We start from the raw sequence: 25,655 nt of genomic DNA on the forward strand, positions 1-25,655 counted from the left end.
GGCAGGGGACAAATCTTGTCCGCCGTCGGAAGGACCACCAGCTCAAGGTAATGGAAGACATCTTTTAATTATGTGATAGTTTCAGAAAGCCGACTCGAGGGGAAGGTTTCAAAATTCATTCTTAATGTAAAATTAGGTTGTTTAACATCATCTTCAAAATATAAAGTTTTAAGTATGTCTAAGGACTTTATTCTAATTCAGGGAATAAAGAGTGTTCACCCTCTTTCAATTCGCATTCAACTTTGTATTTGGGGTGACTATGATTTTGTAAAACTTTACATTTTATCTCTTCCTTAATGTTTTTCTCCATCTAGTCACCCTCTGTAGTATGGGCTTAGCCTCTGTGGCTTAGGGCCATAAGCTTATTAAGGGTTTTAAGGTGTATTTCCAAAGGAGTGCAAGTGTTCGCCTCCTAGCATTTTGTTTACGGCCGATATCTTGAAACTATTCTTTTTGATCACTAAGGCCATGTAGAATGGGCACTCATTGCCTCTGTTAAATTTTAACTATTCGTAGTCAAGTGTAAATCAGACTGTCTAGTGGGTAAGACAGTAAACTATTTTGTAATGATCTAAAGTATAATTTACATTATAAAATTGTGCCTTGGGGAGGCTAGATTGTATTAAGTTTTGGAGTGCAGTCTCCTAGAGTATTGACTGAAGGGAGCAATACTGTTAACTTTGGAGCTACAAGCTCTTTCTACAAATTATTGTGTATCTGAACTTTGAACTTTCTTATGATTTGAGCCAACGAGCTCCCTATTTGTTGTTGTTGTTTACCAAAGTTTAAAATCGGGAAGGAAAAAAAATTTTCAATTTTAGTGATTGAAATTATGCTTCAATCATTTCTCTGTCCACCCATTCACGTCCATACCTTCTTATACTTCTGCAACCTACCAAAACACAGGAACAGGACCAATAACATAGGTAATTAAAAATTAATGTTTAGGCGCTTTCCCCTGATGTGTTTTTGAACATTTCAACCGGGTAGATTAAATTATTTATAGCATACACTGTAGTTCCTTATTTCCTGACTTAATATACCGATTATCATCAAATTCCGTTTACCCAATTTTTCGTGGCTCGGCGTTGATACGGATTTAGCATTCATGAATATCTCTGTTATCATAGCTGGTACAGTAACAATGTATTACATAAATGATTGGAAATTTAATAGTACATAACTTTAGTTATGTAGTATGTATCAAGAGGACCACTAATAACATAAATATTTGAGAATTACATTTTAGGCTTTCCCCTAAACTACCATTTCACTCAGCATGAATAAAATTCTTTATGGCCTAGATTGTAACATCTTATGCCCCGACTTTACATACCCATTTTCGTTAAATTCTCTTAAGCCATTTTCTTGTGATGCATGTACGTACGTACAGACAAAAATTATGGAACCAAGCTCAATAGCTGCAGTCGCTCAAGTACGGCCAGGATCCAGTATTCGGGAGGTAGTAGGTTCGAACCCCACTGTTGGCAGCCCTGAAGATGGTTTACCATTATTTCCCATTTTCACACCGGGCAAATGCTGGGGCTATACCTTAATTAAGGCCACGGTCGCTTCCTTCCCACTCCTAGTCCTTTCTTGTCCTATCATCGCCATAAGACCTATCTGTGTTGATGTGACGAAAATGAACTTTAAAAAAAAAGGAAAATAAGAGAGTTAGTTACTGTTGACATGGCCTACGTATATAGAAATACCATTCTTTTTAAATTCTGAGCAATGTACGTAGGGTTGGGCACTATGTCCCTGTTTCGGCACACTGTGCTGGTGCACAGTTATGTCCTGCTGTTCCGGAACATGGAGTGTCAATTGTTCCGAAACATTCTCAAGCGAGGCCGAGATAGTGACTTGCTATCCCGTCAGAAGCACCACTACGCACTGCCTTTCCCCTTCACCTACTAGCTGCCTGTTGATACCGGCAGTCTGCCGCCGCCAGTCCTGCCACGTGCTGCTCGTGTTGGAGTGGTCCGTGCTCTGTCATATCCTCTTTGTTCTCTGAGTTCCGTTGCACGGGCCACTGGCCTTCGGTACATGGGAATAACTTAATGTGTTGTGTGTTGTGTTCAACTGTTCTACAAGATTGTTTTCATTGAAGCCTAGGAATATATACCATACAAAAAACGGGAAACTGTCCATAATGTCGCACAGGAGTCCTGTTTGGGACATTTTTAATAGAATAAACCCGACAGAATGAAATGCAATATATGTTTTTCTATTTTGTGTACAAAGGGATCTTCAACCGGTACAATGACGAGACATTTCAAACTTAAACATACCACAACACACATTTATCAAAGGAGGTTCGTATCAGTGCATCATGATGCAGAAGATGAAAAGGCAACTGAAGCTTCAAGTCCTGTGCCTGCCACATCTGTTCAAGTAATAACTGGACAAACCTATCTTCCTGTGTCACTAATGGAAGCTGTTTCATCAATATCTACTACTACTACTACTACTACTACTACTACTACTACTACTACTACTACTACAGGTACGTCCGATCATAACCTCTTATCCTAAAAACAACATTTTAGACATGATATTTCTGGGTGCGTATTTCAGATTTCCAACTGGTTTTTCACGTAATACCAATATAAATGGTCCGTTATTGGACATTATAAATTTTCTAGCTAACTCATTCCTGGTTGCCAGCGTTGTCCACACAACCTTATTCGTCTACTGATATCATTCCACGCCATCTCTCCACTGACAGCTCGGAACAAATCGCTTACATGTTATAAACCTCATTTTAGGTCCGTATTGAAAATTTATCAGTTCAACAATGATAAAGGTGTTTTAATTTATTCCACCTATTCAATACTTATATTATCACGTATAGTTGTTACATAATTAAATTCTTAGTTACATGGGACATGTTTCGCCCTCAATTAAGGGCATCTTCAGCCTAAATACAATAATCAAAAATACAACTAAATTAAAAGTGGAAGTTAAATACAATCATCAAAAATACAACTAAAATAAAAAGTGGAAGTTAAAAGTTTAGTCTGTTCTTAAAATTCAGAACAATAAAATTGTGAAAAATGATAAAATAAAAAGATGCTAATGGAAAACTGTCTTATGATTAAACTATAATCTTGTCGGAGACTAAAACTTCTATTAAAATTCGAATTAAAACAGTTCATATAAAATATTGGAAAATCAAAGTGGTAGTAATAAAAAGCCAACGACATGAGGGCGTGTACACAAGCATAAACTTGATTGTCATGAATACAATCTTTTCAAGGCCGCTGATGAAATTCGTAGTAAGTAAGGCAGAAGCATCTATTGAAAAATTGTAAGAGGCCGTTAGCACCGGTAGGTAATAAAATGGCTGAATCCTTGCCAGAAAATGTCAACAGATGCAGAAATAAGTTTTATGTAAGTGGAAGTTGTTATTTCTTAACTACTGTTGAGTTGGTTGCTGCCCGTCTGTTGGCTCTAAGTCTGGTGTTATAACTGGTTTTTTTTTTTTTTTTTTTTTCCTGATGAAATTCGTAGTAAGTAAGGCAGAAGCGTCTATTGAAAAATTGTAAGAGGCCGTTAGCACCGGTAGGTAATAAAATGGCTGAATCCTTGCCAGAAAATGTCAACAGATGCAGAAATAAGTTTTCTGTAAGAGAAGGAAAAGAAGAAATAAGAAATTGAACGTAAGGAGAGAATTCAGTCTTACATAATTTTGAAACAGATGAGGACTTACATGTAAGTGGAAGTTGTTATTTCTTAACTACTGTTGAGTTGGTTGCTGCCCGTCTGTTGGCTCTAAGTCTGGTGTTATAACTGTGCTGCAGAGGCGGTAGCGAACTCGGAGGGGAAGGAATAGGGGAGTGCGGAAGGGAGGAGAGGATGGGTGGAGTCAAATGTGACGAGGCTGACAAAGGGGCGGAGTCAACTGCATTGCTGGAAGTAGGCCTAATATCTGTAGGTATGGGAGGAGTATTAGGGTTTGAAGAATTAAATATATTAGGTATCCTAAATTTATTCGAACTAACTGACTTTAATAATTTCGGCATTAATTCATGTAACATACTTTTATTGTCCGTGGTTTCACTGAGATTCTTTTGCTTATTGTACGTCTGATCTAAATAGATGTATAAACTTTCTAATTCATTCAGCATTCTTCCTTTTTGTATGTTTCTAATTATCGTTAAGTCTTTCTCTATGGATTCAAATCTGTGGCCAGTCTCCCTCATATGCAAACTCATCGCTGAGTATTTCCTATGTTTTTCCGCGTTAACATGTTCCATGTATCTTGTCATAAAATTTCTCCCAGTCTGTCCAACATATGAAAAATTACACTGAGTACATTTAAGTCTGTATACTCCCGATCCTAAATAACGATTCTTATCATAATTAACTTTTTTATGATTAAAGAATATGGACTGGTTAGTATTAGTAGTTTTAAAAGCTATATTAAAATTATGTTTCTTGAATACGCTAGTAATCTGGTGTATAGCTGGATTATTAAAAGTGAATGTAGCATACTCAGTTTTTTTGGTCTTTTCTGGTATCAGATTCGTAGATAATTTGTTCTTAATTTTATTGATTAATTTGTTGATCATTTCTATTTTGAAACCATTTTGTTTAGCGAGATATCTAATATAATTTAATTCTTTCTTCAAATTCATGGGAGATAGAGGGATTCTAAATGCTCTATAAATTAGACTGTGAAAAGATGCTTGTTTATGTGAACTTGGGTGTAAAGAGGAATTGTTTATAGTTGTAGATGATTGTGTCGGTTTTCTAAATATTTGGAAATCAAAAGTGTTAAACTTACGCGTAACTGTTATATCTAGAAAATTCAATGAGTTATCGACTCCGTCCTCTTTCGTGAATTTCAAATTAGGTTCGATTTCATTTAATTTATTTAAGATTTCTTGACTATTAGTGACATCTTTGTTTATGATTACAAATGTATCATCTACATATCTCAACCATAAATCTATTCCTTTAATTTTTGCTATTAATTCATTGTGTTCGACTGAATCCATAAATATGTCGGCAAGGATGCCCGATATCGGGTCACCCATTGCTAATCCATTCTGTTTATAAATATTATTGTTAAATGTGAAGTAGTTATTGTCTAATACGAACTTTAACAATCTAGTGAATTCTTCTACTTCCATTTTACTAAGATTACTGTGTTTACAAATATTATCATGAATGATATTAACAGTTTTATCTGTCGGAATATTCGGGAACATATTCACTACGTCATACGAACACGTCATCTGGTTTGGAAGTACGCCAAATCCAAGCAAAATGTCACACAAGTCAATGGAATTTCTTAATGGTTGTTTATTATTAAAAGTGTAATGTCTTTTCAAAAAATTGTGAATGTATTTGGAGACTTTATACGTGGGAGAATTACGACAATTGATAATCGGACGAATCGGAATATCTTTTTTATGTATTTTGGGCATAGCTCTAGTTTCCGGGAGCCTAGGATTCATATTGACAAGTTTTAATTGTTCTTGTTCAGTAAAGAGAGATGTGGATCTTTTAAGTAAGGCTTTTAAGTTGTGTTGAATTTTAGTTAGCGGATTTTTTGTTACTAATGTGTATTTATTATTATCAAAAAAATCTTCAGTTTTTTTGATATATGTATCTTTATCCATCAAAACGATCGCACCCCCCTTGTCAGCCTTGGTTACTATAATATTGTTATCTTCAATTTTCGATTTCATGTTTTTTATTGTTTTCTGTTGTTTGGGATCAAAATTGGAATAAATTTCTTTAGCCAGTCTGGGTAATTTCTTCTTTAACTCCAATCTTACTTCATCTTGTACATCGCGTGGGAGTTTTGATATGTTCGCCTCCGCTTCTGCAACTGTGTTAATGATATCTATTTCTCTATCTTTATTAGGCCAATTGTATTTTGGACCCCTTTTAAGTAGGTCATTCTCTCCTTCCGTAAATTTTACCTTGGTCAAGTTAACTACCGTGGGAGTGACATTGTCCGATGGGCCCTTAATTTGTTCTTGTTTCGTTTGTTTACTACGACGTATTTGTGTGTCTATTAAATGATTCAATTTCTTATTCAATGTATCCTGTTTCTTACTAAGTGCGTATGTAAATTTGTGTTCCATGTGTTGATAAAAAGACTGCCATTCTAATGGGGCTAAATCCTGTGTCACCGCTAAGTGAACGTTATATAATTGCAAATTCAATTTGGGCTTCTTCCTGTAATATGCCTTGATTTCATTTTTAAGCCATAATTCATTTACCTTATTTTGGGTTACATTATGGCTTGGATTGCTTATGTTCTTACGTTGTGTTGATTTTAGAAAAGTAGGTACAAGTTTTAGTCTCAGACATTGTTTAAGAAAAGCTAAATCTTTTCCTAACTTACAAATCTTCATTTTCAGATTGAGAAACTTATTTAATCTACATTTTGCCTGGTTGGCTGTCACATTACATGTTATAAACCTCATTTTAGGTCCGTATTGAAAATTTATCAGTTCAACAATGATAAAGGTGTTTTAATTTATTCCACCTATTCAATACTTATATTATCACGTATAGTTGTTACATAATTAAATTCTTAGTTACATGGGACATGTTTCGCCCTCAATTAAGGGCATCTTCAGCCTAAATACAATAATCAAAAATACAACTAAATTAAAAGTGGAAGTTAAATACAATCATCAAAAATACAACTAAAATAAAAAGTGGAAGTTAAAAGTTTAGTCTGTTCTTAAAATTCAGAACAATAAAATTGTGAAAAATGATAAAATAAAAAGATGCTAATGGAAAACTGTCTTATGATTAAACTATAATCTTGTCGGAGACTAAAACTTCTATTAAAATTCGAATTAAAACAGTTCATATAAAATATTGGAAAATCAAAGTGGTAGTAATAAAAAGCCAACGACATGAGGGCGTGTACACAAGCATAAACTTGATTGTCATGAATACAATCTTTTCAAGGCCGCTGATGAAATTCGTAGTAAGTAAGGCAGAAGCGCCTATTGAAAAATTGTAAGAGGCCGTTAGCACCGGTAGGTAATAAAATGGCTGAATCCTTGCCAGAAAATGTCAACAGATGCAGAAATAAGTTTTATGTAAGTGGAAGTTGTTACTTCTTAACTACTGTTGAGTTGGTTGCTGCCCGTCTGTTGGCTCTAAGTCTGGTGTTATAAGAATCTCAATCACAGTTATAACACCAGACTTAGAGCCAACAGACGGGCAGCAACCAACTCAACAGTAGTTAAGAAATAACAACTTCCACTTACATAAAACTTATTTCTGCATCTGTTGACATTTTCTGGCAAGGATTCAGCCATTTTATTACCTACCGGTGCTAACGGCCTCTTACAATTTTTCAATAGACGCTTCTGCCTTACTTACTACGAATTTCATCAGCGGCCTTGAAAAGATTGTATTCATGACAATCAAGTTTATGCTTGTGTACACGCCCTCATGTCGTTGGCTTTTTATTACTACCACTTTGATTTTCCAATATTTTATATGAACTGTTTTAATTCGAATTTTAATAGAAGTTTTAGTCTCCGACAAGATTATAGTTTAATCATAAGACAGTTTTCCATTAGCATCTTTTTATTTTATCATTTTTCACAATTTTATTGTTCTGAATTTTAAGAACAGACTAAACTTTTAACTTCCACTTTTTATTTTAGTTGTATTTTTGATGATTGTATTTAACTTCCACTTTTAATTTAGTTGTATTTTTGATTATTGTATTTAGGCTGAAGATGCCCTTAATTGAGGGCGAAACATGTCCCATGTAACTAAGAATTTAATTATGTAACAACTATACGTGATAATATAAGTATTGAATACGTGGAATAAATTAAAACACCTTTATCATTGTTGAACAAATCGCTTAGTCGAGCTCCTCGTCTCCTTGCTTCCAAGTTTTCTCAGCCCAATGTTTACATCAATTTCGTAACACTGCTCCTTTGTAGGAAATCGCCCATAACAAATCGTACTGTTTTTCTGTGGTTTTTATTTCAGTTCTCGAACCCAGTAATCCTGGCATGGGTCCCATGCACAGGGACCATACACTGGTTGGGGTTTTACCAGTGACTCATATGGCCTCTCCTTTAAATCCTTAGTGCAACAACTAAATACCCTCATAACTATATGAAGTGATCTGTAACTTTTATTTACAACATCGTTTATGTGATTATACCGATGAAGATCTTTCCCTATATTTACACCTAGGTACTTACAGTGATCCTTCTGAACTGCATTCACCCCATCAACCCAGTACTTAAAACTGAGAGGACTTCTCCTCTTGGTGAAAGAAACATCCAGATTTTTCATCCCATTTACTGACATACAGTTGTCTACTGTCCATCTCACAACATTGTCGAGGTCTTTTTCCAGTCTCTCACAATCCTGCAACTTATTTACTACTCTTTAGAGTATAACATCATCCGCAGAAAGCCTGATTCCAGTTCTTTACTCATATTATATATAATGTCCGGCTCCATGGCTAAATGGTAACGTGCTGCCCTTTGGTCACAGAGGTCCCGGGTTCGATTCCCGGCAGGGTTGGGAATTTTAACCAACATTGGTTAATTTCACTGGCACTGGGGCTGGGTGTACGTGTCGTCTTCATCATCATTTCATCCTCATCACGACGCGCAGGTCACCTACGGGTGTCAAATCGAAAGACCTGCACCTGGCGAGCCGAACATGTCCTCGGACACTCCCAGCACTAAAAGCCATACGCCATTTCATTTCATTATATATAATAATACTGCCTCGCGTAGCTATCAGCTTGCATTCGGGAGATAGTGGGTTCGAACCCCACTTTCGACAGCCCTGAAGATGGTTGTCCGTGGTTTCCCATTTTCACACCAGACAAGTGCTGGGGGTTTACCTTAATTAAGTCCACGGTCGCCTCCTTCCTACTCCTAGTCCTTTTCTGTTCCAACGTCGCCATAAGATCTATCTGTGTCTGAGCAACGTAAAGCAAGATTATAAATAATAATAATAATAATAACAATAATAATAATAATAATAATAATAATAATAATAATAATAATAATAATAATAATGTGTGGCTATTACTAGCCGAATGCAGCCCTTGTAAGGCATACCCTCCGATGAGGGTGGGCAGCATCTGCCATGTGTAGGTAACTGCGTGTTATTGTGGTGGAGGATAGTGTTATGTGTGGTGTGTGAGTTGCAGGGATGTTGGGGACATCACAAACACCCAGCCCCCGGGCCATTGGAATTAACCAATTAAGGTTAAAATCCCCGACCCGGCTGGGAATCGAACCCGGGACCCTCTGAACCGAAGGCCAGTACGCTGACCATTCAGCCAACGAGTCGGACGTAATAATAATAATAATAATAATAATAATAATAATAATAATAATAATAATAATAATAATAATAATAATAATAATAATAACGATGAGGCTTGCGTGTCCCAATGATGCAGATAGGCGAGCCGCAGGTGCAACCATATCGGATGGGTATCTGTTGAGAGACCAGACTAACGAATGGTTCATCGAAAGGGCGGTAGCAGCCTTTCGGTAGTTGCAAGGGCGGCAGTCTGGATGATTGACTGATATGGCCTTGTAATAATACTCAACATGGCTTAGCTGTGTTGATACTGCTACACGGCTGAAAGCAACGGGAAACTACAGCCGTAACTAACTCCCGAGGACATGCAGCTCTCTCTGTATGAATGATGTACTGATGATGGCTTCCTCCCGGGTAAAATATTCCGGACGTAAACTAGTCCCCCATTCGGATCTCCGGGTGGGGACTACACGAGAGGGGGCGATCATCAGGAAGATGGATACTGACATTCTGCGAGTCGGAGCGTGGAATGTTAGAAGTTTGAATCATTGTGGTAGGTTAGAGAATCTGAAAAGGGAGATGGATAGGCTAAAGTTAGATGTAGTTGGCATAAGTGAAGTACGTTGGCAGGAAGTTCAAGATTTTTGGTCAGGCGACTACCGAATTATCAACACGAAATCAAACAGAGGAAATGCAGGAGTTGGTTTAATAATGAATACGAAAATAGGGCAGCGGGTAAGCTACTACGACCAGCATAGTGAAAGAATTATTGTCGTCAAGATAGACACCAAACCAATGCCCACCACAATAGTGCAGGTCTATATGCCTACTAGTTCAGCGGATGATGAAGAAATCGAAAGAATATATGAGGAGATAGAAGATTTAATACAATATGTAAAAGGTGACGAGAATCTAATTGTGATGGGAGACTGGAATGCAGTGGTAGGCCAAGGAAGAGAAGGTAGTACAGTAGTAGAATTTGGATTGGGACAAAGGAACGAAAGAGGAAGTCGGCTGGTTGAATTCTGCACTGATCATAATTTAGTCCTTGCCAATACTTGGTTCAAACACCACAAACGACGGCTGTATACGTGGACGAGACCTGGAGTCACTGGAAGGTATCAAATAGACTTCATTATGATTAGGCAGAGATTCAGAAACCAGGTGTTGAATTGCAAAACTTTCCCAGGAGCAGACGTGGACTCTGACCACAACTTGTTGGTCATGAAATGCCATCTGAAGTTGAAGAAATTGAAGAAAGGAAAGAATGCAAAAAGATGGGATCTAGACAAGTTGAAAGAAAAGAATGTGAGGGATTGTTTCAAGGAACATGTTGCACAAGGACTAAATGAAAAGGCTGAAGGAAACACTATAGAGGAAGAGTGGAGAGTCATGAAAAATGAAGTCAGTAGGGCTGCTGAAGAAATGTTAGGAAGGAAGAAAAGATCAACTAAGAATCAGTGGATAACTCAGGAGATACTAGACCTGATTGATGAACGACGAAAATACAAGAATGCTAGAAATGAAGAGGGCAGAAAAGAATACAGGCGATTAAAGAATGAAGTGGATAGAAAGTGCAAGGTAGGTAAGGAGGAATGGCTGAAGGAGAAATGCAAGGATGTCGAAAGCTGTATGGTCCTGGGAAAGGTAGATGCTGCATACAGGAAAATCAAGGAAACCTTTGGAGAAAGGAAATCTAGGTGTATGAATATTAAGAGCTCAGATGGAAAACCACTTCTAGGGAAAGACGACAAGGCAGAAAGATGGCAGGAGCATATCCAACAGTTGTATCAAGGTAAAGATATAGATAATTTGGTTCTGGAACACGAAGAGACTGTTGATGCGGATGAAATGGGAGACCCAATTTTGAGGTCAGAGTTTGACAGAGCTGTGAGTGACCTCAATAGGAACAAGGCACCTGGAATTGATGATATTCCCTCTGAATTACTGACTGCCTTAGGAGAAACCAGCATGGCAAGGTTATTTCATTTAGTGTGCAAGATGTATGAGACAGGAGAAGTCCCATCCGATTTTCGGAAGAATGTTGTTATACCTATTCCCAAGAAAGCCGGTGCTGACAGGTGAGAAAACTACCGCACCATTACTTTAGTATCTCATGACTGCAAAATTTTAACACGTATTATTTACAGAAGAATGGAAAAACAAGTTGAAGCTGAGTTGGGAGAAGATCAATTTGGCTTCAGAAGAAATGTAGGAACACGTGAAGCTATCCTGACTTTACGTCTGATCTTAGAGGATCGAATCAAGAAGGACAAGCCCACGTACATGGCATTTGTAGATCTAGAAAAGGCATTCGATAATGTTGATTGGACCAAGCTATTTATGATTCTGAAGATGATAGGGATCAGATACCGAGAACGAAGAATTATCTACAATCTGTATAAAAATCAGTCTGCAGTGATAAGAATCGAGGGCTTTGAAAAAGAAGCAGCAATGCAGAAAGGAGTGAGGCAAGGCTGCAGTTTGTCCCCTCTCCTTTTCAATGTTTACATAGAACAGGCAGTAAAGGAAATCAAAGAGAAATTTGGAAAGGGAATCACAGTCCAAGGAGAAGAAATCAAAACCTTGAGATTTGCCGATGATATTGTTATTTTATCTGAGACTGCAGAAGATCTCGAGAAGTTGCTGAATGGTATGGATGAAGTCTTGGGTAAGGAGTACAAGATGAAAGTAAATAAGTCCAAAACAAAAGTAATGGAGTGCAGTCGAACGAAGGCAGGTGATGTAGGAAATATTAGATTAGGAAATGAAGTCTTAAAGGAAGTAAATGAATATTGTTACTAGGGTAGTAAAATAACTAATGATGGCAGAAGTAAGGAGGACATAAAATGCAGACTAGCACAAGCAAGGAAGAAAAGAAATTTGCTCACTTCAAACATTGATATTGGAATTAGAAAGATGTTTTTGAAGACTTTCGTGTGGAGCGTGGCATTGTATGGAAGTGAAACATGGACGATAACTGGCTCAGAAAGAAAGAGAATAGAAGCTTTTGAAATGTGGTGTTACAGAAGAATGCTGAAGGTGAGATGGATAGATCGAATCACGAATGAAGAGATACTGAATCGAATTGGTGAGAGGAGATCAATTTGGCTAAATTTGACGAGAAGAAGAGATAGAATGATAGGACACATCTTAAGACACCCAGGACTTGTTCAGTTGGTTTTTGAAGGAAGTGTAGGGGGTAAGAACGGTAGGGGTAGACCAAGGTATGAATATGACAAGCAGATTAGAGCAGATGTAGGATGCAATAGTTACGTAGAAATGAAAAGGTTAGCACAGGATAGGGTGGCATGGAGAGCTGCATCAAACCAGTCTATGGACTGATGACTCAAACAATAACAACAACCAGCCGATACATTCAACTGGTGAAAATATCCTTGTATTAGTTACTTTTAAACACCTGTACTGCCATTGTAACGTGTTATCTGTATTTCATATTGACCAAAAAATTCTTAACCTAAACGCAACCTTCAAACGTGATTATTGGGCGCGAATTACAGTGTTCCGACTGTTCGTTCATGTTCCGTGCAGCTTTATGCTGGCCATGGCCATAACTACACACTGCACGTTCGGTACGGGCACATTTCCGCTGGCGCGGAGCACGTCATGTTGCCTCTCGAAGTTCTCTCTACTGCACAGTTACAGTCCCGTGTGCCCACTGCACACATCCAAGGTCAACTAGTCTATGTAGTGCGGCCTTGACACAGTACGTTCGGTACAGGCACATTCCAGCTGATGCGGAGCATGTCATGTTGCCTCTCGAAGTTCTCTACTACGCAGTTGCAGTCCCGTGTCGCGGCACTCTGTACGGAAACACTCCGCCTCAAGCTCCTAACGTTGCGGAACAACTGAATGTTCCGGTCTGTCCAACCCTAATGTACAGACAAAACTCTTATTTTATATATATATATATATATATATATATATACACAGTAGAGTCTCGTTAATCCAAACTAACTGGGACCGGAGTCTGTTTGGATTACGCAATTTTCGGATTAACCGGAGAATGTTTTCTAATAATAATGTTATTGTTTTTTACGTCCCACTAACTACTTCTACAGTTTATGGAGACGCTTAGGTGTTGGGATTTTCTCTCGCAGGAGTTTTTACGTGCCAATAAATCTACTTACACGAGGCTGACATATTTGACCACCTTCAATTAACACTGGACTGAGCCAGGATCGAATCTGTCAAGTTGGGGTCAGAAGGCCAGCGCCTTAACCGTCTAAGGAAAATAGTTTCTACAATACAATACAGTACATACTGTAATTTTAAATGTCCATTCTTTAGCAATTACATTAATAAAATACTGTATAATATTACAGTAGGGTAGTTAAGAACCCGTAGAGGAGAAAACAGCAATGAAAATGGCATTAGCGAGTGGATGGAAGCTGACTGTCATGAATTACAAACAGACCAAGAAATTGTAGCTATGGTGGAGAAAGAATCTGGAGTTGATGAGAAACAGAGTGACGACGAAGAAGACCACAATGAACAACTAGTGTCACATTCAGATGCCACAGCCGCCTTAGAACTTGCTGTACACTATGTCGAGCAACACTCCGCTGCTACGCCCACTGATGTGATGTTTATGAGCCGCTGGTTTAACACTGCATCTTCGAGTGGGTTCCGATCACTACGGCAAAAGAAACTAACGACTTTGTAAAGATAAACGACCAGCGATTGTTGGTTTATGATGTGTAATTATACTAATTATGTTTACATTAAGTTATTCTAGTAAAATATGACTAATAAAATGCAAGTAAATCTTCATTCTATAATATGTTCTTTCATTTCAATTAGGAGATTTTTTTAAATTGAATATTTAAGTTCAGATTAACCAGACTTTCGGATTAACGAGACTCTACTGTATATGTATATATGGATAATCCTGATCACTAATCAGGAAAAGTCACTGCAGCATAATATTCTACAGTAAAAACTGTAGTCAAAATGGAACTTGGAAAATGTGTAGCAGCCAGAATAACCGCTCCGGCGGTTTTAGTGTTAACCTTCAACACTTCTATGTCGTCAACATGCCGAGAGTACAGACTGCAGTACGAACAATGATGATGACATATTGATGGTTCTGTGTTTTACTGAAGTATGTTGTCATCCGTTGGGTTGCTTATGAACTCTGTGATACCTGAACACTTGTTAAATATAATTCTTCTTGGATAGGAATGTTCTACTTTCCTTTTAACTCCTAATCCAAGACAGAGAATACATAACACTGAAGTAAACAGAGATGGAGATTAATAATTGAGTCCCTGTTCCAGAAGATTTTATTTATTCTCTTGAATGCATTGCTTGCCTGTTCAATCTGGGACCTAAATTCAACAGTACTGTTGCAGTTGTGATGAAGTACACAGCCAAGATACTTAGAACATTAAACATGCTCTAGTGATGTACCAGCTGTCAAGTTAATATGTTGAATTAAATGTTTACTTACAAGCATTACTTTGGTCTATTTTGTGCTGCAGCACTGTGTTCGACCAAACAGTTTAGTAATACAAATGTTTAAATGAATGCTTCCAGATGTAAACAATAGCAGCGAAGATAAAAGTTCCCACAGTTACAGTGGGACAATAATACAGAAATGAACAATGTTCTTTCTAATAGTGATCGGTGGAGGTGATCATGCAGCTACAGGGTACACGTACTGATGGACGAATTATACAAATCCAAGTATTGGATATTTTAGCACTTGTGTTCAAACTGTTGGTGAGAAAGGACCTTCACACTGTATTGCTCCTATAGACTACTTCACACTGTATTTTTCTCCAGAACTTTAGTTCTTTCAAGATGTTTTCAGGCAGGCAGGATTCTTTCAGATATTTTGAATGTTGTACTTGCAGCATCCAACCTAAAATGACAGTCCTCTTAGAACAAGAATTCATAGTCAGCCACTATCTACATATGAAATGTAGAGAATACTATGTTCCTCGACAAGAAATTTCTATTGATGAGTCTGTGGTGTCCTTCAATGGAAGAATAAGTTCCATTACCTACAATCCAAAGAAGCCCAATCTGATTGTATATCCTTGCTGATTCAAAGACAAATTGTGTATATGTTTGTTCCTCATTCTGGCAAACTAACTATTAAATCTTTAGTGAATCCAGATTTGCCCTTCACTACAAGAACTGTACTTCATCTCTATGACAAATTGCATCAGTCAGTCCAAGGTGCTGAATTGTACCATATTTATTCCAATTAGTTTTTCACAAGTCCAATCCATGTCAAAGAACTTCTAGAAGCAAAATGCCATCTAACAAACAGAACATGCCACCATGGATTAAGGAGCAAAATCTGAAGCAAGGACAGTATAGTGCATTATGAAACATTGGTGCTCACTTGGCAAGATAAGAGTGTCATCACAATGCTTCCCACCTATGATTTTGCAGGATCAGTGCCAACAGACAGGAAACTAAGGAGTGAGGGAAATGAACAAATTGAAAAACCCCAAATCATTGCCAAATAAACCAAATCTGAGTGACAAGTGGACACAGCCAACCTGTTTTCCTTTGAAAACTCTCAGATGGTGGCAGAAACTGCCTCCTGGGAATGAGTCAGTATTATAAACCACTTGTACAATGTGAATGCTTCCAGAAGAGGAGATTAAGTAATGAAACAAAAAAAAAAATTGGGGTAAATTCATATATTACAAATTCAAAAATGACAAATGCCCTGAAATAAATCAAAATAGACTATAAGCAATACTGAAAAAAAGAAAAAAGAAAAAAACCACCCTTGTGCAAAGTGTTAAATGTATGAAAATCGGCTTTGATTGATAGATTAGTACATCCCACCCATAATGAATGACATGGTTCTATTATATCATTTTCAAGGGAATATTAACAAAAACAATAAATATAATGAAAACTGAAATTAATAAATTCAACTATAAAGGTGACGTTTTAAGAAATAAAAAATATATACCCTGCCTAAACTGTGAATGCTGAAAAATCAAGCATGAATATTAATAAATAATTACTACAGATTTAAATACAGCTGTCTGTTATTAACCACACCTATCTACTAATATTTATTAATTTGTTTACTTGAAAGACTCTTTTACCAGGTTCTTACCTGTAACAGATGCACTCACATGGCTCAAAAGATCACTGATCTCAATCTCATTCCACTTTGGATTATCACTCTCAAGTTTCTCACTAGTATAAAATGGTGCAGACATAGTAGTGAGATGGAGAGTATAATAGAATGAAGCCTTCATCTTCTCTGTCCTAGCCTTCTTAACTCTGGTATCCTGAATTCTAGGAGTTTGTTTGTCATAAAAGTTTACATTATAGGCTATAACTTGAATTAGATTTCGCAAACGCAGCTGAAACATAAAAAAATTCCAAGCATTATGGAAATTCTGGTTATTTATTGGAAAATGATACTCTTGTGTCAAAGGAGCAGAAGAATGGATAAAGGATTCATTTGATAAAAGGTAGAAATGCTGATAATCACAGTCAAATCCTAGTCAATCTGATCTCCCTTACATTCAGTTCTTGATAAAACACCTTTTGAGAATTGATTAATTCCTGCAATATGAATACTGACTTGTCAAACTATATTTTTTATAGCCAATAACTCTTAGATGAAATCGGGCATGTAGGTTAATGGGTAATATTTATTTATTTATTTATTTATTTATTTATTTATTTATTTATTTATTTATTTATTTATTTATTTATTTACTGACTTTAGCAGTGGCGAAGTTAGGGCTCATGGCCCTCTCTTACACTTAACCACATAATTAATTTACAGATAATACATACATAAAAGAAATGTACTATTTTATCATAAAATCAGAGATAAGTTAAAAATTACAGATTTGGACAACATATAATGAAGAAAGGAAGAGTTCAACACATAAAATAGAATAAAATTTGGAGCGTAAAGATAATGAGAAAGAGACAAAGTCATAATGAAAAAGATACAAGCTGAAAAAATAAACAATGCATAAAGAGAGCACAACAAGTAATAAAGTAAATGGAAATATAAGTATGGCCATAAAAGTGATCTATGTACATGAGTAAGAAGCTAAATATTATGTACATTACACCATAATAATAATAATAATAATAATAATAATAATAATAATAATAATAATAATAGCCACAATCACACAACCTATCATACGTCATCATACACACGAAACAATCAGCGGAATTCAACAGGTAATTACTACATGTAGTCTTAAATTTCGATATTGAGTTTGAGTTCCTGACAGCAGCCGGGAGTGAATTCCAAAGTCATAACCCAGCCACAACGAAGGATCTGTTATATACTGAAGAGTGGTTGATGGGAATAGCGAGGGACGTGCCAGATCTAGTGTTACAATTATGGAATGAGGATAATAAATGGAATTTTGAAGATGTGCATTTGGGTAGATTTTCCTTCTGAGTTCGATATATCAACGTAAATACGTCGAATTTCCGTTGCCTCTCGGGTTTCAGCCATGAAAGAAATGTGTAGCTAGGGGTTATGTGAGCATCGTAACTCAAGTTAAAAACAAATCGAAGACCAGAGTTCATTGCTCGTTGAAGTTTCATAGTTTGTTCCCGGGTCGCTTCAAAGAGGACAATGTCGCAGTAGTCAAGTATTGGTAGTATCAAAGTTTGGAGTAGTTTTGTCTTTATGTCTTGCGGCAAAATGTCCTTATGTTGTTTCAGAGGGTGTAGCACCGCGTACATCTTTCTACATGTATTTCTTACGTGTGCAGACCAGTCAAGAGTTTCAGTCAGGGTCATACCTAGGTTATTCACTTCCTTACTGAACAGGATTACGGTGGCATTTAATGTCACCGGAGGAATAGCATAATTTTTATACATGATGTTGTCCGACTTGTTGGCTGAATGGTCATCGTACTGGCCTTCGGTTCAGAGGGTCCTGGGTTCGATTCCCGGCCAGGTCGGGGATTTTAACCTTCATTGGTTAATTCCAGTGGCTCAGGGGCTGGGTGTTTGTGCTGTCCCCAACATCCCTGCAACTCACACACCACACATAACACTATCCTCCACCACAATAACACGCAGTTACCTACACATGGCAGATGCCGCCCACCCTCATCGGAGGGTCTGCCTTACAAGGGCTGCACTCGGCTAGAAATAGCCAAACGAAATATATATACATGATGTTTAATAATTTCTGAGAACCGATAATGATTGTTTGAGTTTTTTGGGGGGTTGAGGAGGAGAGAGTTTTCACTGGCGTACACACTGAGTTGTTGAAGGTCGGAGTTAATATCTCTTATTGCATTCGATATATCATTTATGTTAACGTGGCAGTAAATTTGGAGGTCGCCGGCAAAGAGGTGGTATCTATTATACTTTATTTTAGAGGAGATGTCATTTATATAGAGGACAAACAAAAGGGGACCAAGAACAGAACCTTGGGGGGTGCCTGCCTTCCGGAGTCGCCACTGAGAAGCAGTATCTTGTACTGTAACACGCTGCATACGATCTGTAAGATATGCGGTGAAAAATTTTAAAGCAACATTACCGAAAAACTATTTGAGCTTCATCAGCAATCTCTGGATGTTTATCGTCTCAAATGCACTGATGAAGTCAAGAAGTGTGAGTACTGTCACTTGTCTTTCGTCCATTGCTTGTCCGATGCCCTCAGTCATTTTGAGTAAGGCAGTTGCTGTGCTATCACACTTCTTGAAGCCAGATTGAAGCGGGTCAAGAAGAGAGTGAGCCTGAAGGTATTCCAGTATTTGCGCATGTACCAACCGTTCTAACGCTTTGGAGAGACAGGGAGAATCGAAATGGGACAGTAATCGGATAGGAGTTTCGAACCTGGGTTTTTAGGAAGTGGAATTACATTGGCGTACTTCGAAATTGTCGGTAATGTGTAGTTTTTGAGACAGTAATTAAAAATATGGGTGAGAATGAGTAGAATAGCACCACTAATATTATGTATGAAAGTAATAGGAATTTCATCGACACCGCTTGCTTTCAATTTAATAGAATACAAGACTTTCTTAACTTCATTAGTGCTGACGATACGAAAAGCAAAGCAGGGGCTATTTTGTGGGACAGGTGCTGGGACGTTATTTACATGTGGTCTGTTAAGCGGACTAGACTGAGCTCTCTCTTCCGTGAAATACTCATTTAAATTGTCGAGTGGAATGTCAGGTACCTGAAGCTGTTCATGTGTTTTTCCTATGCCCATGGTTCGGAGATGCCTCCAGGCACTAGCCGTATTTAGGTTACTTACTGATTCATGAACATATTTAAATTTAAGATTACGGATTACTTGCTTAGTTTTATTCCTAATTATTCTATACTGTTCATAGTCATTTGGGTCCTGAGTATGTTTGTAATGTCAGTAAAGAGTATCATGTTGAGACATATTTTTAACTGCAGAGATTAGCCATGGATTAGGTTTGCGGGATATTCCAATCTGTCTTTTCGGTGCATGTTTGTTGTATAGATTGTGTATTAACGAATTAAATGTATTTATTTTTGCATCAATGTCTGTCAGATTCCACGGAAGACTGTAGGCATCGTGTCTGAATTCATACATGTAAATATCTTTCACATTCCTGCACGTTATATACCTAGGTTTATATTTTGGAACGTGAAGTGAGTACGCAAGAAATATAAGATCGTGGGTGGACACGGCTGGTACTGAAATTTGTCTGTGGGTTACCACTTTCTAAGGGTTGTTAGTCACTTTGAGATCTATTAAGGTGTGGGAAATGATGTTGGCAGTACATACATGGTTAGTAGGGTCAGAGGGAAGGATAGTCAAGTCACTGCATACAGGATCTTATCATCCATGGTTTAAAGGAAGAAAGAGCACATCTCCATGAGAGATAAACAATATTGTCTTATAAAACAATATAGAAGACAATAAACAAACTAATAGTATTGAATAGGTGGACCCTTCTTACCCTTTGATAGGGATAAACAATATAAAATGCCATATCAGAATATGGAGGAATAAGATAGAAATGTACAATTACTCTCTACACTAATCTCATACTGATGAGCCATTGCATCATGACTGGCTCAACCTGGGAATATTTTTTGCACCTGGAGCACAGAGAAGTGTATGCGACACACTGGCAGCAGGGTGTGTATATTATATGGCAGATTTACAGACTTTCTGTTAGTTGTGTCTCTGGCATCAGAATGGCTCTTCAAATTTGACAAGGGTCAAATTGTGATGGTACGGCACCTTGCAACCAGCATTTCTGAAACAGTGAAGCATGTTGCCTGCTCTCGTGTCACTGTTTTGAGCATGTATTGAGAGTGGTGCAATAGTGGGCAAACAACACCACGTCATCCAGCCATGTGTTGACGGGCTCACTGATGCCAGAGGCCAGATAAGGCTGTCACATATTGTTTAGAGTGACTTCAGGGCCACAGTTCGGGAAATTACTGAGAAGTACAATCATGATGATGTTTCACAATACGCGGTTCAGTGAACACTGCTGTGCATGAAACTGCTGAGTCTGACAACCAGTCTTATCCCAATTATGACCACATTCCACTAATTGCAGTGCATAAGGTTCGCACAAAAACGACACTAGACTGTGGATGATAGGAAATAGATTCCCTGCTCTGAAGAACCAAGATTCCTGGTTCACCACATCAACAGCCAGGCACACGAATGCTGATTACAATGTGAAGCTTTAGCAACTGGTTGTACTGCTAAATGGAGACAGACCATTGGAGGAGGTGTGATGGTCTGGACAATGTTTTCATAGAACATTCTGGAGCCCATTTTTCGGTCCACCAATCTCTGACAGCTGTCTGGTATCAGGACGCTACTGGACACCAAGTTCATCCGTTCATGTCAACAGTGTTCCCTTCTTGTGATGGCCACTTCCAACAGGATAAAGCACCATGAAACTCTGCCTGGACTGTGAAGGACTGGTTTGAGAAAACATGACAGTGAATTTACTTTAATGCCGGGGCCTTCAAATAGCCCGGATATGAAGAAATTGAACATTTCTGATTTAACCCTGCTGTTCTGTTCACTTTTACTTGATGAATATACTGTTCAGGTCAATACGACCCGACATATCAAAACACTGTACAAATCTTCTACAAACATACATTTTTGTACAGTTGTTAGCTATCGACTTTGTTGATTTTTCTAATACCTTATTGATATAATAATAATAATAATAATAATAATAATAATAATAAAAAAATAATAATAATAAAATCAAACATACAACTTTATTAAGGAACATTTCTTATTTAAATAATCATAAAAAATTTGAAACAACAGACCAGTTTTCAATAGAGGAATTCAACTTACAATGCACTACAGTTTTTTTGTACTTTCCTTACTGTTTGCAGTTTAGACAAAAGTATTCACATAAATCTGAAACAACAGACAGTTTTCAACACAGGCATTCATCTTAGAAAACACTAGTTCTTTTTTTATTTTTTTTAACTTTTCTTCTTAGCTATTGCACTTTGGACACAAGTAGGTGACGTGTTTTGCAAATACATTTACTACACTTTCCACACAACATGTTTGTTTTATTGTCATTGGCTGATGGGTAGAACTTACAGTGTGCATGTTTTGAGATTTTCTTGTTGTTAGTGATTCTGACACACCAGCCACATTTTTAGGGTTTTAGATGTTTCTGATCATTCTCAAAGAATCTTCTGTTGTTGGGAAAAGCATTCTTGATGCAATATGTTCTCTGTCAGCGACTTTCCAATTTCCTCCAAGAATATTCTCCTTCTAGTCAACTTACTTGCATTCCAATTAGGGTCAGTTGAAGTCCACAAGACGTATGCATTCTAAGCAGAAACATTAAAAAATATTGCAGAAAACTATCATTGGCCACCTACCGGTTTTTCGTTTGCATGTATATGTAACTGATAATCGATTGTGTCTATAGCCCCTTTGGTTGAATTATAGTCCAAAATCATTTTTGGCTTCTTGTTAATTCTGTCACTAATTTCCTCATCATGGTGCAGATTAGAAGTACAACATTTTTATTTCTCTTAGGAATATAATTGACCACAGTAGTGTCTTTTGTGAAGTAAAATGAAGAGCTGTGTACCTCGTTGTTGGTCATTTTATGTGGAAGCTCCAGCTTGTTTTTCCATATAGTTCCCAACATACTCAATTCCTTTTCAGAAACAGCTGTCCCAAATTGTATGACATAAGAACGTTGTCACAAGTGATATTCTGACCACATAACTCAGAAGTGAGATCAGTTACTACCCTCATTTCCTGATTTCTTTCTGGTGCTGCTCCTCTCCCCTTTCCTGTATAAATATGGGCTTTCAGTATGCATGAAGATTTGATGTCACACAGAGTCTGTATTTTGATCCCATATTTTGCCGGTTCACTTAGGATATACTACTTGAATGGACAGTGGTCTCTACATGCTACTAACTGTTCGTCAACAGTAACATTTTCTCCTGGGTTATACAGTTTATGAAGGACTTCTACCCGCCTCTCCCAAATACTACGAATTGCGGCAAGTTCATCAGTGCATCATCTTTCCTCTCTAATAGATTTCTTCTCAAATCGCAGAACACACAATATCTTACAGAATGTTTCAAGGGACATGGTTGCCCGAAATTTGTTTCGCCCAGTATCCTTATCCCACAAACGTTTTGTAGACTCCCCATGAGATAGATATACACCCGCAAGAAATAATCCTAACTATGCACAAAAGACAGAATCATCAATATTTGTCCATTGTTGACCATAAACTGCCTGTCAATATTTGTCATTTTTATTATTTTCTTTTGAAGCGCTGTTGAAATACTGCTTCAAATGAACATTTTACGTCAGATATTCTGCTGACTGTATACTGGTAACTCCTGGGGTACTCATGATGATATTTGAAGCTGGTACGCAGCCATGTTATGCTGGTGGGTGCAACTGCCATTCGATATTCCCATCTTTAGAAAGAAGTCACTACACTATTTTGTACAGGCTGTGGACTCTCTGTCATAACAGTCATCAGAACACTCACTTTCAGATGCATTACTGACACGATCTTTGAATTACATAAAATCACAGTGTTATGTGGCTGAAGATGTTGATAAAATACGAAACATGTACCACTTTTAACCATTAAATTGCCTTAAACAATCACTGTATCGACTAGGTGGAAAATAATAAATACTTAATTGTGAATCTATGATCTTTGAACTCGGAAAGTGATTCTTCATCTGCTGAGGCATTTACTAATTCCTCCAACTCATCATCAGTCAATGGTCTAATCGCCATGGTGTCACAATATTCAAACTGAGTAGAAACAAAGCACTCAAACTGTTGAGAACTGCTAATTATGATTTCCCAGGAAAAGCAAGAAAAAAGCCCATTGTTGTAAATGCATGGAGGCTTAGTTAATTGTTGAGAGTAAGTTGTAATGATAAAAATCACTATTTTCATAAAATATAAAAAAAATAAAGTTCAACATTTCCATTTAAAAAATAAATACGAATTACAGTAATCATATTTGTGTCGAGTCACAATGACCCAAACGTTACAGTTTATACCCAAACTACTGAAACTATTTTAAAACTTTTTTAAACACTGTTCTATTTTCAAAGTCACAAAGCTTCATAAACTTACACAATTTAAAACATGAAAAACGACGTGTAAATTAATTTCGGGTCATATAGACCAGAACAGAACAGAACAGCAGGGTTAACTAGAAGAAGCAGGTTTGTGCTACATCACCACCACCCTGCAATGTACACCAACTGGAAGACCTGCTGTCATGCTAGTGGTATGAGATACCCCAGGATACCTTCCGCCTCCTCAGTGAATCTATGTCTCAATGAATAGTTGTGGTTTTGCAGGATACAGATAGTCCTACACTGTGTTAGATAGGTCATCATAACCTGTATAAGACAATATTTGGTATACACAGTCACTCAAAAGAGAGAATGAATGCATGGAAATATATAAAATCCTTGCATGTATACTTATCTCAAACATTTGAACCTATAGACACAATTTTTATTCTGGCTATCCAGAGGACTTATATCTACATGGGAGAATTATATTTTGATAATTAAATAATTCAGATAAAATATTAAATGTGTTTGTTCATTTTTAGATCAATTATACAACACAATTAAAAATGAACGAAATGTGTAGAAGTTTGTTCATTGAGTTAACTGATCTCTCTGCATCGTAGAGGGTTAAAGTAATTTGAACATCAGTCCATACGCAGTGAAAATAAAAATAATTCTATAAAATACTGACAAATGGGGTGAAGATGAATGATTTTATATTTCAAATGTAAATATTTCTGAAACTAAGAAAGTTATGAAATTGGGTTTGCATGTATAATATGGGTCTACAGATTGAGGATAGACTTTGAAGGTCTTTGAAAATGTCATAAATAGAGCCTGGATTAAAAAAAGAAAATGCATATGCAAATGCATATGTTGAATGTTAGTGCATATACAAATATATTTTTCTCTTACGTGCGATCGATTATTATCTAAGATTTGTGAATGAAATTAAAAATCTAATGAACTATACATATGTTGTGCATCCCTCGCAACACGAGAAGACTTCCCTGATCAAGGGAAGTGCTTTCAGTGTCGCAGGTGGATAACGACCCTTTCCATAATGGCTATTTCCTTCTTTCGGACATTCAATCCATAAGCAACTACAGAGGTGGAATCAGGCAGTCTTTGCCAGAAGAACGTTCTAAGCAATCACTGACAGTCCGTCGACGTAAAACGATCTTTTTCAGTGTATGAATTAATTCTGTCCAACGACAGAAAGTCATTGACCCCTGAAAACATTGAAAATCTGTTAATAACCTTCTGCCATGCATAATTCTTTTGCAAAGATGAAACATGTTTATCAATTTAACATAATGTGTTTGGTAAGTATATTTTGTTTTACTTTTAGTGAATACTTTTAACATTTTTAGTGCATTTGTGCATGCATAATTTTGGAGTTTTTAGTGCACACGAATCTGGGCCCTAGTCATGAGTAATAAATAAACAATGAAGGATAAGTAGTTTTACGTTGCAAGCACATTCGTGCCAATCTACTTCTAATGGACAGAAATATATATATTTATTGATAAACAAGTTTTGTACCCAATTCATTTAGTACAAAATCTTGAAAACTAAAAAAACTTACATTTATGATCACCATATTTTCTGAAGAACAAGAAATTAAACTCCCGAACTGTACGTTTTGATAAAATAATGTCATTGGCTTTACGCCCCACTAACTATGTTTATAGTTTTTGGAGATGACAAGGTGCCAGAATTTAGTTCCACAGGAATTCTTTTACTTCCCAGCAAATCTACAGACACGAAACCAACGTATTTGACCACCTTAAAAAAACCACCGGATTGAG

General features: G+C 37.0%; 1 protein-coding gene across 2 annotated transcripts in view; it reads right to left on the reverse strand.

The window, feature by feature from the left end:
* Uvrag (UV-resistance associated gene) overlaps positions 1 to 25,655 on the reverse strand; it is a 270,030-nt gene that overhangs the window by 162,914 nt on the left and 81,461 nt on the right. Inside the window, exon 3 of one of the 2 annotated variants that reach the window (XM_067151386.2) lies at positions 16,406 to 16,658. In XM_067151386.2, coding sequence (XP_067007487.2) covers positions 16,406 to 16,658 — 253 coding nt within the window. Of the gene's footprint in view, positions 1 to 16,405; positions 16,659 to 25,655 lie in introns of those variants that run through there. The other variant, XM_067151387.2, reaches the window with a different exon arrangement.

This window comes from Anabrus simplex, chromosome 7 (genome assembly GCF_040414725.1).
Source record: "Anabrus simplex isolate iqAnaSimp1 chromosome 7, ASM4041472v1, whole genome shotgun sequence".
Lineage (NCBI taxonomy): Eukaryota > Metazoa > Arthropoda > Insecta > Orthoptera > Tettigoniidae > Anabrus > Anabrus simplex.